General features: G+C 36.5%; 1 protein-coding gene across 1 annotated transcript in view; it reads left to right on the top strand.

The window, feature by feature from the left end:
- ITPA (inosine triphosphatase) overlaps positions 1-12519 on the top strand; it is a 460036-nt gene extending 447517 nt beyond the window's left edge. Inside the window, exons 7-8 of the mRNA XM_053693229.1 lie at positions 12120-12196; positions 12359-12519. Coding sequence (XP_053549204.1) covers positions 12120-12196; positions 12359-12497 — 216 coding nt within the window. The 3' untranslated portion in view covers positions 12498-12519. The remainder of the gene's footprint in view (positions 1-12119; positions 12197-12358) is intronic.
- Positions 12520-18159: the final 5640 nt, after the last annotated feature.

The raw sequence follows: 18159 nt of genomic DNA, 5'->3' as shown, positions 1-18159 counted from the left end.
AACATCAGAAAATAAGAAATATATAAAACATCAGAAAATAAGAAATATTTGTTTTATTTCTACCAAATCTTGTGAAGCTTTTACAACAGCTATAGCAAATAATAAAAATATTAATTATTGGTACATCATAGCAACTATAATTTGCAATCTGTTTTGTTTCACATCATATATGTGAAAGTTCCAGGTATATTTTTAAAGATTATTTTTAACAAACACACACTATATATATATATATATATATATATATATATATATATATATATATATATATATATATATATATCTTTCATGTAATTTGCAAGAGTCCATGAGCTAGTGACGTTTGGGATATACATTCCTACCAGGAGGGGCAAAGTTTGTGCTAGATTTCTACGTTGATATGCACTTCTCAGCATGCTGAAGCCCGGTTCCTCTCAGAGTGCAGTGAATGACAGAGAGATGTGAAGGGAGTATTACCTATTAAATGCAATGGTCATTCATAGGTTCTCTGTTATCGGTCGTAGAGATTCATCTCCTACCTCCCTTTTCAGATCGACAATATACTCTTATAATACCATTACCTCTGCTGATTCTCGTTTCAGTACTGGTTTGGCTATCTGCTATATGTAGATGAGTGTCTTTTGGTAAATATGTTTTCCTTTATTTAAGACACTCTTAGCTATGGTTTGGCACTTTAAATGTAAAGTTCTTAATATAATGTTTGTACTTATATTTGCCATGATTCAGGTTTATCAGTATATTTCCTTTTTTACAGACTGTCAGTTTCATTTTGGGAAATGCACATATAAAAAAAAATTTCTTACCTGAAATTTTTCAATTTACTTTTTTTGCAAAATGCTATAATTTATTGCGTCATTTTTGGCGAGAGAATTACGTTTGTTGATGTATTTTCGTCATTTCCGGCGTCTTACTTGGCGCCAAAAATTTTCACATAGTTGCGTCCTCTATGATGCTCGTGTTTGCTTGCAGACAGTTGTGGGTGTCATACTTGGCGCCATACTTCTGACATTATTTAAGTCTTCATGTATTTTTGCTTCTGGTTTCCAGAGGCTTATTCTGTTTGCATTTTCTTTCATGTAATTAACAAGAGTCCATGAGCTAGTGACGTATGGGATATACATTCCTACCAGGAGGGGCAAAGTTTCCCAAACCCAAAAATGCCTACAAATACACCCCTCACCACACCCACAAATCAGTTTTTACAAACTTTGCCTCCAAGGGAGGTGGTGAAGTAAGTTTGTGCTAGATTCTACGTTGATATGCGCTCCGCAGCAAGTTGGAGCCCGGTTTTCCTCTCAGCGTGCAGTGAATGTCAGAGGGATGTGAGGAGAGTATTGCCTATTGAATGCAGTGATCTCCTTCTACGGGGTCTATTTCATAAGGTTCTCTGTTATCGGTCGTAGAGATTCATCTCTTACCTCCCTTTTCAGATCGACGATATACTCTTATATTTACCATTTCCTCTACTGATTCTCGTTTCAGTACTGGTTTGGCTTTCTACAAACATGTAGATGAGTGTCCTGGGGTAAGTAAGTCTTATTTTCTGTGACACTCTAAGCTATGGTTGGGCACTTTATTTATAAAGTTCTAAATATATGTATTCAAACATTTATTTGCCTTGACTCAGAATGTTCAACTTTCCTTATTTCCAGACAGTCAGTTTCATATTTGGGATTATGCTTTAATTATCATATTTTTTCTTACCTCAAAAATTTGACTTTTTCCCTGTGGGCTGTTAGGCTCGCGGGGGCTGAAAATGCTTCATTTTATTGCGTCATTTTTGGCGCGGACTTTTTTGGCGCAAAAATTCATTTCCGTTTCCGGCGTCATACGTGTCGCCGGAAGTTGCGTCATTTTTTGACGTTATTTTGCGCCAAAAATGTCGGCGTTCCGGATGTTGCGTCATTTTTGGCGCAAAAAGCATTTAGGCGCCAAATAATGTGGGCGTCTTTTTTGGCGCCAAAAAATATGGGCGTCGCTTTTGTCTCCACATTATTTCAGTCTCATTTTTCATTTGCTTCTGGTTGCTAGAAGCTTGATGTTTGGCATTTTTTTCCCATTCCTGAAACTGTCTTATAAGGAATTTGATCTATTTTGCTTTATATGTTGTTTTTTCTCTTACATATTGCAAGATGTCTCACGTTGCATCTGAGCCAGAAGATACTACAGGAAAACCTCTGCCTGCTGGATCTACCAAAGCTAAGTGTATCTGCTGTAAACTTTTGGTAGCTATTCCTCCAGCTGTTGTTTGTATTAAATGTCATGACAAACTTGTTAATGCAGATAATATTTCCTTTAGTGATGTACCATTGCCTGTTGCAGTTCCCTCAACATCTAAGGTGCAGAATGTTCCTGATAACATAAGAGATTTTGTTTCTGAATCCATAAAGAAGGCTTTGTCTGTTATTTCTCCTTCTAGTAAACGTAAAAAGTCTTTTAAATCTTCTCTTTCTACAGATGAATTTTTAAATGAACACCATCATTCTGATTCTTTGGACTCTTCTGGTTCAGAGGATTCTGTCTCAGAGATTGATGCTGATAAATCTTCATATTTATTTAAGATGGAATTTATTCGCTCTTTACTTAAAGAAGTACTAATTGCTTTAGAAATAGAGGATTCTAGTCCTCTTGATACTAATTCTATACGTTTAGATAAGGTTTTTAAAGCTCCTGCGGTTATTCCAGAAGTCTTTCCTGTTCCTAATGCTATTTCTGCAGTAATTTCTAAGGAATGGGATAGATTGGGTAATTCATTTACTCCTTCTAAACGTTTTAAGCAATTATATCCTGTTCCGCCTGACAGGTTAGAATTTTGGGACAAAATCCCTAAAGTTGATGGGGCTATTTCTACCCTTGCTAAACGTACTACCATTCCTACATCAGATGGTACCTCGTTTAAGGATCCTTTAGATAGAAAAATTGAATCTTTTCTAAGAAAAGCTTATCTATGTTCAGGTAATCTTCTTAGACCTGCTATATCATTGGCTGATGTTGCTGCAGCTTCAACTTTTTGGTTGGAAACTCTAGCGCAACAAGTAACAAATCGTGATTCTCATGATATTATTATTCTTCTCCAGCATGCTAATAATTTCATCTGTGATGCCATTTTTGATATTATTAGAGTTGATGTTAGATTTATGTCTCTGGCTATCTTAGCCAGAAGAGCTTTATGGCTTAAGACTTGGAATGCTGATATGGCTTCTAAATCAACTCTACTTTCCATTTCTTTCCAGGGAAACAAATTATTTGGTTCTCAGTTGGATTCTATTATTTCAACTGTTACTGGTGGGAAAGGAACTTTTTTACCACAGGATAAAAAGTCTAAAGGTAAAAACAGGGCTAACAATCGTTTTCGATCCTTTCGTTTCAACAAAGAACAAAAGCCTGATCCTTCGTCCTCAGGAGCAGTTTCAGTTTGGAAACCATCTCCAGTCTGGAATAAATCCAAGCCTGCTAGAAAGGCAAAGCCTGCTTCTAAGTTCACATGAAGGTACGGCCCTCATTCCAGTTCCGCTGGTAGGGGGCAGGTTACGTTTTTTCAAAGAAATTTGGATCAATTCTGTTCACAATCTTTGGATTCAGAACATTGTTTCAGAAGGGTACAGAATTGGTTTCAAGATGAGACCTCCTGCAAAGAGATTTTTTCTTTCCCATGTCCCAGTAAATCCAGTGAAAGCTCAAGCATTTCTGAATTGTGTTTCAGATCTAGAGTTGGCTGGAGTAATTATGCCAGTTCCAGTTCCGGAACAGGGGATGGGGTTTTATTCAAATCTCTTCATTGTACCAAAGAAGGAGAATTCCTTCAGACCAGTTCTGGATCTAAAATTATTGAATCGCTATGTAAGGATACCAACGTTCAAGATGGTAACTGTAAGGACTATATTGCCTTTTGTTCAGCAAGGGAATTATATGTCCACAATAGATTTACAGGATGCATATCTGCATATTCCGATTCATCCAGATCATTATCAGTTCCTGAGATTCTCTTTTCTAGACAAGCATTACCAATTTGTGGCTCTACCGTTTGGCCTTGCTACAGCTCCAAGAATTTTCACAAAGATTCTCGGTGCCCTTCTGTCTGTAATCAGAGAACAGGGTATTGTGGTATTTCCTTATTTGGACGATATCTTGGTACTTGCTCCGTCTTTACATTTAGCAGAGTCTCATACGAATCGACTTGTGTTGTTTCTTCAAGATCATGGTTGGAGGATCAATTTACTAAAAAGTTCTTTGATTCCTCAAACAAGGGTAACCTTTCTGGGTTTCCAGATAGATTCAGTGTCCATGACTCTGTCTTTAACAGACAAGAGACGTCTAAAATTGATTACAGCTTGTCGAAACCTTCAGTCACAATCATTCCCTTCGGTAGCCTTATGCATGGAAATTCTAGGTCTTATGACTGCTGCATCGGACGCGATCCCCTTTGCTCGTTTTCACATGCGACCTCTTCAGCTCTGTATGCTGAACCAATGGTGCAGGGATTACACGAAGATATCTCAATTAATATCTTTAAAACCGATTGTTCGACACTCTCTAACGTGGTGGACAGATCACCATCGTTTAATTCAGGGGGCTTCTTTTGTTCTTCCGACCTGGACTGTAATTTCAACAGATGCAAGTCTCACAGGTTGGGGAGCTGTGTGGGGATCTCTGATGGCACAAGGAGTTTGGGAATCTCAGGAGGTGAGATTACCGATCAATATTTTGGAACTCCGTGCAATTTTCAGAGCTCTTCAGTTTTGGCCTCTTCTGAAGAGAGAATCGTTCATTTGTTTTCAGACAGACAATGTCACAACTGTGGCATACATCAATCATCAAGGAGGGACTCACAGTCCTCTGGCTATGAAAGAAGTATCTCGAATTTTGGTTTGGGCGGAATCCAGCTCCTGTCTAATCTCTGCGGTTCATATCCCAGGTGTAGACAATTGGGAAGCGGATTATCTCAGTCGCCAAACGTTGCATCCGGGCGAATGGTCTCTTCACCCAGAGGTATTTCTTCAGATTGTTCAATTGTGGGGGCTCCCAGAGATAGATCTGATGGCCTCTCATCTAAACAAGAAACTTCCCAGGTATCTGTCCAGATCCCGGGATCCTCAGGCGGAGGCAGTGGATGCATTATCACTTCCTTGGAAGTATCATCCTGCCTATATCTTTCCGCCTCTAGTTCTTCTTCCAAGAGTAATCTCCAAGATTCTGAGGGAATGCTCGTTTGTTCTGCTAATAGCTCCGGCATGGCCTCACAGGTTTTGGTATGCGGATCTTGTCCGGATGGCATCTTGCCAGCCATGGACTCTTCCGTTAAGACCAGACCTTCTGTCACAAGGTCCTTTTTTCCATCCGGATCTGAAATCCTTAAATTTAAAGGTATGGAGATTGAACGCTTGATTCTTGGTCATAGAGGTTTCTCTGACTCCGTGATTAATACTATGTTACAGGCTCGTAAATCTGTATCTCGAGAGATATATTATAGAGTCTGGAAGACTTATATTTCTTGGTGTCTTTCTCATCATTTTTCTTGGCATTCTTTTAGAATACCGAGAATTTTACAATTTCTTCAGGATGGTTTGGATAAGGGTTTGTCCGCAAGTTCTTTGAAAGGACAAATCTCTGCTCTTTCTGTTCTTTTTCACAGAAAGATTGCTATTCTTCCTGATATTCATTGTTTTGTACAAGCTTTGGTTCGTATAAAACCTGTCATTAAGTCAATTTCTCCTCCTTGGAGTTTGAATTTGGTTCTGGGAGCTCTTCAAGCTCCTCCGTTTGAACCTATGCATTCATTGGACATTAAATTACTTTCTTGGAAAGTTTTGTTCCTTTTGGCTATCTCTTCTGCTAGAAGAGTTTCTGAATTATCTGCTCTTTCATGTGAGTCTCCTTTTCTGATTTTTCATCAGGATAAGGCGGTGTTGCGAACTTCTTTTGAATTTTTACCTAAAGTTGTGAATTCCAACAACATTAGTAGAGAAATTGTGGTTCCTTCATTATGTCCTAATCCTAAGAATTCTAAGGAGAAATCATTGCATTCTTTGGATGTTGTTAGAGCTTTGAAATATTATGTTGAAGCTACGAAATCTTTCCGTAAGACTTCTAGTCTATTTGTTATCTTTTCCGGTTCTAGGAAAGGCCAGAAAGCTTCTGCCATTTCTTTGGCATCTTGGTTGAAATCTTTAATTCATCTTGCCTATGTTGAGTCGGGTAAAACTCCGCCTCAAAGAATTACAGCTCATTCTACTAGGTCAGTATCTACTTCCTGGGCGTTTAGGAATGAAGCTTCGGTTGACCAGATCTGCAAAGCAGCAACTTGGTCTTCTTTGCATACTTTTACTAAATTCTACCATTTTGATGTATTTTCTTCTTCTGAAGCAGTTTTTGGTAGAAAAGTTCTTCAGGCAGCGGTTTTAGTTTGAATCTTCTGCTTATGTTTTTTGTTAAACTTTATTTTGGGTGTGGATTATTTTCAGCAGGAATTGGCTGTCTTTATTTTATCCCTCCCTCTCTAGTGACTCTTGTGTGGAAAGATCCACATCTTGGGTAGTCATTATCCCATACGTCACTAGCTCATGGACTCTTGTTAATTACATGAAAGAAAACATAATTTATGTAAGAACTTACCTGATAAATTCATTTCTTTCATATTAACAAGAGTCCATGAGGCCCACCCTTTTTTTGTGGTGGTTATGATTTTTTTGTATAAAGCACAATTATTCCAATTCCTTATTTTATATGCTTCGCACTTTTTCTTATCACCCCACTTCTTGGCTATTCGTTAAACTGATTTGTGGGTGTGGTGAGGGGTGTATTTGTAGGCATTTTTGGGTTTGGGAAACTTTGCCCCTCCTGGTAGGAATGTATATCCCATACGTCACTAGCTCATGGACTCTTGTTAATATGAAAGAAATGAATTTATCAGGTAAGTTCTTACATAAATTATGTTTTTTCCCATTCCTGAAACTGTCATATAAGGAAATTGATAATTTTGCTTTATATGTTCTTTTTTCTATTACATATTGCAAGATGTCCCAATCTGACCCTGTATCATAATCTACTTCTGGAATGCTGCTGCCTGATGTCGGTTCTACCAAAGCTAAGTGCATTTGTTGTAAACTTGTGGTAACTGTTCTTCCGGCTGTAGTTTGTGTTAGTTGTCATGATAAACTTTCAAACGCAGACAATATTTCCATTAGTAATAATGTTGTTTTTCCTTCAACATCTAATGTTCAGGATATTCCTGTTAATGTGAGAGAATTTGTTTCTAATTCTATTCAGAAGGCCATGTCTGTTATACCACCTTCTAATAAACGTAAAAGGTCTTTTAAAACTTCTCATAAATTCGATGAATTTTTAAATGACCGACAGCATTCTGATTTATCTATCTCTGATGAGGATCTATCTGGTTCAGAAGATTCTGCCTCAGATGTTGACACTGACAAAACTTCATATTTATTTAAAATGGAGTATATTCGTTCTTTATTAAAAGAGGTGTTGATTGCATTAGATATGGAGGAGACTAGTCCTCTTGATATTAATACCAGTAAACGTTTAACCCCTTAAGGACAAGGCCATTTTTCAATTTCTTTCCCTTAAAAACCAGCAGGCCCATTTATCAAGCTCCGTATGGAGCTTGAAGGGCCGTGTTTCTGTCTAAAGACCGCTGCTCCATAACCCTGTCCGCCTGCTCTGAGCAGGCGGACAGGAATCGCCGGAAATCAACCCGATCGAATACGATCGGGTTGATTGACACCTCCCTGCTGGCGGCCGATTGGCCGCGAGTCAGCAGGGGGCGGCGTTGCACCAGCAGCTCTTGTGAGCTGCTGGTGCAATGTTAAATGCGGAGAGCGTATTGCTCTCCGCATTTAGCGAGGTCTTGCGGACCTGATCCGCAGTGTCGGATCAGGTCCGCAAGCCCTTTGATAAATGGGCCCCCAGGGCTTTTTTTACATTTCTGCGGTGTTTGTGTTTAGTTGTAATTTTCCTCTTACTCATTTACTGTACCCACACATATTATATACTGTTTTTCTCGCCATTAAACGGACTATCTAAATATAACATTATTTTCATCATATCTTATAATTTACTAAAAATAAATTATAAAATATGAGGAAAAAATGAAAAAAAACACACTTTTTCTAACTTTGACCCCCAAAATCTGTTACACATCTACAACCACCAAAAAACACCCATGCTAAATAGTTTCTAAATTTTGTCCTGAGTTTAGAAATACCCAATGTTTACATGTTCTTTGCTTTTTTTGTAAGTTATAGGGCAATAAATACAAGTAGCACTTTGCTATATCCAAACCACTTTTTTTCAAAATTAGCGCTAGTTACATTGGGACACTGATATCTTTCAGGAATCCCTAAATATCCCTTGACATGTATATATATTTTTTTAGAAGACATCCCAAAATATTGATCAAGGCCCATTTTGGTATATTTCATGCCACCATTTCACCGCCAAATGCGATCAAATAAAAAAAAAATTCACAAACTTTCTCACTGAAATTATTTACAAACAACTTGTGCAATTATGGCATAAATGGTTGTATGTGCTTCTCTGGGATCCTCTTTGTTCAGAAATAGCAGACATATATGGCTTCGGCGTTGCTTTTTGGTAATTAGAAGGCCGCTAAATGCCACTGATCATCACACGTGTATTATGCCCAGCAGTGAAGGGGTTAATTAGGGAGCATGTAGGGAGCTTCTAGGGTTAATTTTAGTGTAGTGTAGTAGACAACCCCAAGTATTGACCTAGGCCCATCTTGGTATATTTCATGCCACCATTTCACCGCCAAATGCGATCAAATAAAAAAAAAAGTAAAATTTTTCACAATTTTAGGTTTCTCACTGAAATTATTTACAAACAACTTGTGCAATTATGGCATAAATGGTTGTAAATGCTTCTCTGGGATCCCCTTTGTTCAGAAATAGCAGACATATATGGCTTCGGCGTTGCTTTTTGGTAATTAGAAGGCCGCTAAATGCTGCTGCGCATCACACGGGTATTATGCCCAGCAGTGCAGGGGTTAATTAGATAGCTTGTAGGGAGCTTGCAGGGTTAATTTTAGCTTTAGTGTAGAGATCAGCCTCCCACCTGACACATCCCACCCCCTGATCCCTCCCAAACAGCTCTTTCCCTCCCCCACCCCACAATTATCCCCGCCATCTTAAGTACTGGCAGAAAGTCTGCCAGTACTAAAATAAAAGGCTTTTTTTTATTTTTTATTTTTTTTTTTATATCTGTCTAGCTGTGATGGACCCCCCCTTAGCCCCCAACCTCTCTGATCCCCCCAAACAGCTCTATAACCCTTGCCCACTACCTATTTGCTGCCATCTTGGGTACTGGCAGCTGTCTGCCAGTACCCAATTTGCCTCCCAAAAATGTTTTTTTTTATTTATTTTTTTATGTAATAAATTTTTTTCTGTAGTGTAGCTGCCCCCATCAATACCCTCCTCCCTCTCCAACTCCCAGATTCTTTTGATTATTTCTCCCTCTCCCTGTGTCCCATTCACTCTTTCATTGGTGGCAGTGGTTGTTGCGCAATCGCGCGCACACATGCGCGCGCGCTCCCTGCAGGCCCCCCGCACGCTCCCGGCACCCGGCGTGCACATTCCACATTCAGGAACCGGATGCCCGGGTAGCGATGGGCCGCCCACCCGCCTCCCTGCAGCTGCTCCCACCCACCAACGATCGGGCCCATCGCTACCGGTGCAGAGAGAACCGTTTATTTGTTTTCAGACAGACCATTGTCTGTCTGAAAACAAATAAACGGTTCTCTCTTCAGAAGAGGCCAAAACTGAAGAGCTCTGAGAATCGCACAGAGTTACAAAATATTGATTGGTAATCTTGCCTCTTGAGATTTCCAAACCCCCTGCGCTGTCAAAGATCCCCAGACAGCTCCCCAACCTGACATTTCACAACCGTGGCATATGTCAATCATCAAGGTGGGACTCACAGTCCTCAAGCTATGAAAGAAGTATCTCGGATACTTGCATGGGCGGAATCCAGCTCTTGTCTAATTTCTGCGGTCCATATCCCAGGTATAAACAATTGGTAAGCGGATTATCTCAGTCGCCAGACTTTACATCCGGGACAATGGTCTCTTCACCCAGATGTGTTTCTTCAGATTGTTCAGATGTGGGGGCTTCCAGAAATAGATCTGATGGCTTCTCATCTAAACAGGAAACTTCCCAGGTATCTGTCCAGGTCCAGGGATCCTCAGGTGGAAGCAGTGGATGCGTTGTCACTTCCTTGGAATTATCAACCTGCTTATATATTTCCGCCTCTAGTTCTTCTTCCAAGAGTGATTTCCAAAATCATAATGGAGCGTTCATGTGTACTGCTGGTGGCTTCCAGCATGGCCACACAGGTTTGGTATGCAGATCTTGTTCGGATGTCCAGTTGCCAACCTTGGCCACTTCCGTTAAGGCCAGACCTTCTATCTCAAGGTCCATTTTTCCATCAGGATCTCAAATCATTAAATTTGAAGGTATGGAGATTGAACTCTAGTGCTTAGTCATAGAGGTTTCTCTGACTCAGTGATTAATACTATGTTGCAGGCTTGCAAATCTGTGTCTAGAAAGATTTATTACCGAGTTTGGAAGACTTTTGGAAGATTTCATAGTGTGTTCATAAATAAATTCTCTTGACATTCTTTTAGAATTCCTAGAATTTTACAGTTTCTTCAGGATGGTTTGGATAAGGGTTTGTCTGCAAGTTCCTTGAAAGGACAAATCTCTGCTCTTTCTGTTCTGTTTCACAGAAAAATTGCTAATCTTCCTGACATTCATTGTTTTGTACAGGCTTTGGTTCGTATCAAGCCTGTCATTAAGCCAATTTCTCCTCCTTGGAGTCTTAATTTGGTTTTGAGGGCTTTACAGGCTCCTCCGTTTGAGCCTATGCATTCTCTGGACATTAAATTGCTTTCTTGGAAAGTATTGTTTCTTTTGGCCATCTCTTCTGCTAGAAGAGTTTCTGAATTATCTGCTCTTTCTTGTGAGTCTCCTTTTCTGATTTTTCATCAGGATAAGGCGGTTTTGCAGACTTCATTTAAATTTTTACCTAAAGTTGTGAATTCCAACAACATTAGTAGAGAAATTGTTGTCCCTTCGTTATGTCCTAATCCTAAGAATTCTTTGGAAAGATCTTTGCATTCTTTGGACGTGGTTAGAGCTTTGAAATATTATGTTGAAGCTACTAAAGATTTCAGAAAGAACTTCTAGTCTGTTATCTTTTCTGTTTCTAGGAAAGGTCAGAAGGCTTCTGCCATTTCTTTGGCGTCTTGGTTAAAGCTTTTGATTCATCATGCTTATTTGGAGTCGGGTAAATCCCCACCCCACGAGGATAACGGCTCATTCTACTAGGTCAGTTTCTACTTCCTTGGGCTTTTAAGAATGAAGCTTCTGTTGATCATATTTGCAAAGCAGCAACTTGGTCTTCTTTGCATACTTTTACCAAATTCTACCATTTTGATGTTTTCTCTTCTTCAGAAGCAGTTTTTGGTAGAAAAGTTCTTCAGGCAGCTGTTTCAGTTTGATTCTTCTGCTTATAATTTCAGTTTTCTTCATTATAAAGATTAAAACTTTTTGATTTGGGTTGTGGATTCTTTTTTCAGCAGAATTGGCTGTCTTTTTTTTATCCCTCCCTCTCTAGTGACTCTTGCGTGGAGTTCCACATCTTGGGTATTTGCTATCCCATACGTCACTAGCTGATGGACTCTTGCCAATTACATGAAAGAAAATATAATTTATGTAAGAACTTACCTGATAAATTCATTTCTTTCAAATTGGCAAGAGTCCATGAGGCCCACCCTTTTTGTGGTGGTTATTTTTTTGTAGAAAGCACAATTATTCCAATTCCTTGTTGATGCTTTCGCTCCTTTCTTATCACCCCACTTCTTGGCTATTCGTTAAACTGATTTGTGGGTGTGGTGAGGGGTGTATTTATAGGCATTTTGAGGTTTGGGAAACTTTGCCCCTCCTGGTAGGAATGTATATCCCATACGTCACTAGCTCATGGACTCTTGCCAATATGAAAGAAATGAATTTATCAGGTAAGTTCTTACATAAATTATGTTATATATATATATATATATATATATTTATATATATATTTTTTTTTAGGGGAAAATAGTGTATCCACGTGGGCCCAGGGACTTTGGATGGGATCCCTGTTTCCAACCTGATGATTTTGAACAAACGTAAGCACCCATTGTAATGTAATCAATTGGTAATTACATGAATTTTGTGTGCAGTACTGTTAGTGAGTGTTTGTTTAATCTGTGTACAAAATACATGTCAGAAAAGCAATAAAACTATGATGCCTATTATGACTGTCTTTTGTTAACAATTTGTCTATACAGGTTTGCAGAGCTTCCAAAAGAGGTGAAAAACTCCATCTCTCACCGATACCGGGCTCTCAAGGAATTGTCTGACTATTTCATCCTGAATGCATCTGCTCTAAAGTCTGAAAGCCCAAGCATGTGTGATTTGGCAAAATAAAACCATTTATTTCTTTAAGATATTTTTAGTTATTATGATGTATTTTTTTTTATTATTTTATGGATATCGTAAAAGAAATGTTTTAGTGATCACAATTTAACATTTTTTTATTTTTTTAAAAATGTTGGTTCTAAAATTGCGCAGTAACAATGGTGCAAGTTAAAACAGAGCTGCATTTATAACTTTGGCTCATATTACAATAGCTTAGGTATAGAGTTATGGTCAAAGTAAACTTATTTATTTTTCCACATTGTCATTGTATATCCTTATTTACTCAGTACTACAACATTTGGCAGTGCTTTACAAAGTAACAATAATAATAAAATAAGAAGAAAGGAGGCTACAAATTAGGTGTGCACTGACCTACAGCAAAAGCTACTAGCAATGCTTGTACTCAGCATCTCTCTTAATGTTGTTACATATGAAAACTGAAAGGTCATCTTCCCAATCTGCTGAATATGGGAGTTTACTCCCATATTCAGCAGATTGGGATGATGACCTTTCAGTTTTCATATGTAACAACATAAGAGAGATGCTGAGTACAAGCATTGCTAGTAGCTTTTGCTGTAGGTCAGTGCACACCTAATTTGTAGCCTCCTTTTGCACACATACAAAGATAAGCACATATCACAAAAAGCACTCTTCCTTCTAATAGCAGTTGAGTCCACAAGAACATTCATAACCTATGGTAATTACTCACCCTGGCCACCAGGAGGAGGCAAAGACACCCCAAACAAAGGAATACATATCCCTCACACTTCCCCTACCCTCTAAGTAGTTATTTGCCTCGTATCATAGAGATAGGCAGAGAGTGGTGCTCTGTAAAGAAGAAATTATCAGCTAGATTATGAGTTTTGTGTAATGGCTGTTTGAAGATTGCGCATGCGTTATTTTCATTGCGCACTCTTCATAACGTAGGTATTACAAGTCTGAAAATAACCTCATTACGCATAGACCATGAACTCCTGAAAGAAAAAAGGCTCTGGCTGCACCAACAGTTCCCAAAAAAAGTCAGAAATTATTTGAACATAAAGACCCAGACAGACATGGACAGAAATGACAAGTCTGAAGCATTTCGCGCCCTCTAGTGGCGCTTCATCAAAGACTTTTTTCTTTCAGTTTACTGAGTGGTTGGTTTCCGCTAACTTTTGGCTTTGCACCTTGTATTTACCACACAGTGTGTTCTCTTCTTAACGTTCTGCTGGTCACGTCTGTTTGGGCATTCCTTGATGAGATCATCATTTCCGCGACGACACCACAGCAGCCTGTGATCCGGAAGCTTTGAGCGGCTGCACTCTGACCCTCTCATGAACTCCTGAACCATCAGCTCAATGACCATCAGCTCCTGTGCCTCCTCCATATCCTACTCTGCCTGTTCAATCCCCAGTCACTCACAGTACTCCTCCTCTTCTTCCACAACCATCTCCAATGAGGACACATCGGAGGGGCATTTGGCCACCTCAGAGACTCAGTCTTTTTGGAAGAAGGGAAGTAGGAATAAGTAATTATGTTTATATATTGTTTTTAATTTAAAGTTAATTTATAAAAGATAAGTATGTGATGATGTTGTCTTCTTACACTTGTGGAGCAAACTCTGTATTCAATCTGCTTCTATGGGACCGGCTCCAATGGAGGCAGATTGTTTGCAGAGTATGGTTTACAAGTGTGTTGAGACAACATCATCACATGCTGTCCTTGTTGATTAGATTGATTGGTTTTTGTGATGTGATGTCCAAACCTGTTCTCCTAATACAAAACAGTGACCATTACAATTATACATGATGGCATATCACTGTGTTGATGCAAACAACATAGCTTAAACAAGAACATATGCTAACATAAAATATTCCTTATGGCTTATTGGTATATCTACATGTGCTTGTTAGATCAAGCAAATATTGGTAGTATGCCATATTTATCTTGATGTGTTGACAACATTGAATTATGTTAAAGAAAAGTTAGGATATTAAGAAATATGGTGAAACATGAAATTGAAGCCCAAATGTTGAAAAGTTAGAAAATGATGAAACATGACTTTGTAGCTCAAATGTTGAAAAGTTATAAATTGATGTTGAAAAGTAAGAACATGACGACATCAACTTTGTAGCCCAAATGTTGAGTATGAAGAAATATTGTAGCCCAAATGTTGAAAAGTTAGGAAATTATGAAATATGATAAAACATGACTTTGTAGCCCAAATGTTGAAAAGTTTGAAATTGATGTTGAAAAGTAAGAAAATTATGAAACATGAATTTGTAGCCCATATGTTGAAAAGTTATAAATTGATGTTGAAAAGTAAGAAAATGATGAAACATGACTTTGTAGCCCAAATGTCGAATATTTGTAGTCAAATGTTGAATGTAAAGAAATAATGAAAAATGAATGTGTTGCCCAAATGTTGAAAAGTTAGGAAATTAAGAAATATGATGAAACATGACTTTGTAGCCCAAATGTTGAAAAGTTAGAAAATGATGAAACATGACTTTGTAGCCCAAATGTCGAATATGAAGAAATGATGAAACATGACTTTGTTGCCCAAATGTTAAAAAGAAAAATTATAAAAAAACAAATTATAGGAAATTATAAAAAAACAAGACTTTGTAGTCACAAATGTCAAATATGAAGAAATGATAAAACATGACTTTGTAGCCCAAATGTTGATTGATGAAAAATTACTTTTTTGCCTAAATTTTGAAAGTTAGGATATTAAGAAATATGATGAAACATGAAATTGTAGCCCAAATGTTGAAAAGTTAGAACATTTTATTAAACATGAATTTGTAGACCAAATGTCGAATATGAAGAAATTATGAAACATGACTTTGTAGCCCAAATGTTGAAAAGTTAGAAAATGATGTCAAAAAATAAGAAAATGATGAAACAAGACTTTGTAGTCAAATGTCGAATGTAATGAAATAATGAAAAATTAATTTGTTGCCCAAATGTTGAAAAGTTAGGAAATTAAGAAATATGATGAAACATGACTTTGTAGCCCAATTGTCGAATATGAAGAAATGATGAAACATGACTTTGTTGCCCAAATTAAGAAATATGATGAAACATGACTTTGTAGCCCAATTGTCGAATATGAAGAAATGATGAAACATGACTTTGTTGCCCAAATTAAGAAATATGATGAAACATGACTTTGTAGCCCAATTGTCGAATATGAAGAAATGATGAAACATGACTTTGTTGCCCAAATGTTAAAAAGTTAGGAAATTATAAAAAACAAGACTTTGTAGTCAAATGTCGAATGAAGAAAAATTACTTTTTTGCCTAAATTTTGAAAAGTTAGGATATTAAGAAATATGATGAAACATGACTTTGAAGCCCAAATGTTGAAAAGTTATAAATTGATGTAAAAAAATAAGAAATTATGAAACAAGACTCTGTAGTCCAATGTCGAATATGAAGAAATGATTAAACATGACTTTGTAGTCAAATGTTGAATAGTTAGAAAATGATGAAACATGACTTTGTAGCCCAAATGTCGAATATGAAGAAATGATGAAACATGACTTTGTTGCCCAAATGTTAAAAAGAAAAATTATAAAAAAAACAAATTATAGGAAATTATAAAAAAACAAGACTTTGTAGTCACAAATGTCAAATATGAAAAAATGATAAAACATGACTTTGTAGCCCAAATGTTGATTGATGAAAAATGACTTTTTTTGCCTAAATTTTGAAAGTTAGGATATTAAGAAATATGATGAAACATGAAATTGTAGCCCAAATGTTGAAAAGTTAGAACATTTTATTAAACATGAATTTGTAGACCAAATGTCGAATATGAAGAAATGATGAAACATGACTTTGTAGCCCAAATGTTGAAAAGTTAGAAAATTATGAAACAAGACTTTGTAGCCCAAATGTTGAAAAGTTAGAAAATGATGAAACAAGACTTTGTAGTCAAATGTCGAATGTAAAGAAATGATGAAAAATGACTTTGTTGCCCAAATGTTAAAAAGTTAGAAAATGATGTCAAAAAATAAGAAAATGATGAAACAAGACTTTGTAGTCAAATGTCGAATGTAATGAAATAATGAAAAATGAATTTGTTGCCCAAATGTTGAAAAGTTAGGAAATTAAGAAATATGATGAAACATGACTTTGTAGCCCAATTGTCGAATATGAAGAAATGATGAAACATGACTTTGTTGCCCAAATTAAGAAATATGATGAAACATGACTTTGTAGCCCAATTGTCGAATATGAAGAAATGATGAAACATGACTTTGTTGCCCAAATGTTAAAAAGTAAGGAAATTATAAAAAACAAGACTTTGTAGTCAAATGTCGAATGAAGAAAAATTACTTTTTTGCCTAAATTTTGAAAAGTTAGGATATTAAGAAATATGATGAAACATGACTTTGAAGCCCAAATGTTGAAAAGTTATAAATTGATGTAAAAAAATAAGAAATTATGAAACAAGACTCTGTAGTCAAATGTCGAATATGAAGAAATGATGAAACATGACTTTGTAGCCCAATTGTCGAATATGAAGAAATGATGAAACATGACTTTGTTGCCCAAATGTTAAAAAGTTAGGAAATTATAAAAAACAAGACTTTGTAGTCAAATGTCGAATGAAGAAAAATTACTTTTTTGCCTAAATTTTGAAAAGTTAGGATATTAAGAAATATGATGAAACATGACTTTGAAGCCCAAATGTTGAAAAGTTATAAATTGATGTAAAAAAATAAGAAATTATGAAACAAGACTCTGTAGTCAAATGTCGAATATGAAGAAATGATTAAACATGACTTTGTAGTCAAATGTTGAAAAGTTAGAAAATGATGAAACATGACTTTGTAGCCCAAATGTCGAATATGAAGAAATGATGAAACATGACTTTGTTGCCCAAATGTTAAAAAGAAAAATTATAAAAAAAACAAATTATAGGAAATTATAAAAAAACAAGACTTTGTAGTCACAAATGTCAAATATGAAAAAATGATAAAACATGACTTTGTAGCCCAAATGTTGATTGATGAAAAATGACTTTTTTTGCCTAAATTTTGAAAGTTAGGATATTAAGAAATATGATGAAACATGAAATTGTAGCCCAAATGTTGAAAAGTTAGAACATTTTATTAAACATGAATTTGTAGACCAAATGTCGAATATGAAGAAATGATGAAACATGACTTTGTAGCCCAAATGTTGAAAAGTTAGAAAATTATGAAACAAGACTTTGTAGCCCAAATGTCAAAAAATAAGAAAATGATGAAACAAGACTTTGTAGTCAAATGTCGAATGTAATGAAATAATGAAAAATGAATTTGTTGCCCAAATGTTGAAAAGTTAGGAAATTAAGAAATATGATGAAACATGACTTTGTAGCCCAATTGTCGAATATGAAGAAATGATGAAACATGACTTTGTTGCCCAAATTAAGAAATATGATGAAACATGACTTTGTAGCCCAATTGTCGAATATGAAGAAATGATGAAACATGACTTTGTTGCCCAAATGTTAAAAAGTAAGGAAATTATAAAAAACAAGACTTTGTAGTCAAATGTCGAATGAAGAAAAATTACTTTTTTGCCTAAATTTTGAAAAGTTAGGATATTAAGAAATATGATGAAACATGACTTTGAAGCCCAAATGTTGAAAAGTTATAAATTGATGTCAAAAAATAAGAAATTATGAAAC

The sequence above is a fragment of the Bombina bombina genome, chromosome 10 (assembly GCF_027579735.1).
Source record: "Bombina bombina isolate aBomBom1 chromosome 10, aBomBom1.pri, whole genome shotgun sequence".
Classification (NCBI taxonomy): domain Eukaryota; kingdom Metazoa; phylum Chordata; class Amphibia; order Anura; family Bombinatoridae; genus Bombina; species Bombina bombina.
Note: the sequence above shows the minus strand (reverse complement) of the source record. Positions and strands in the feature narration are given on the sequence as shown.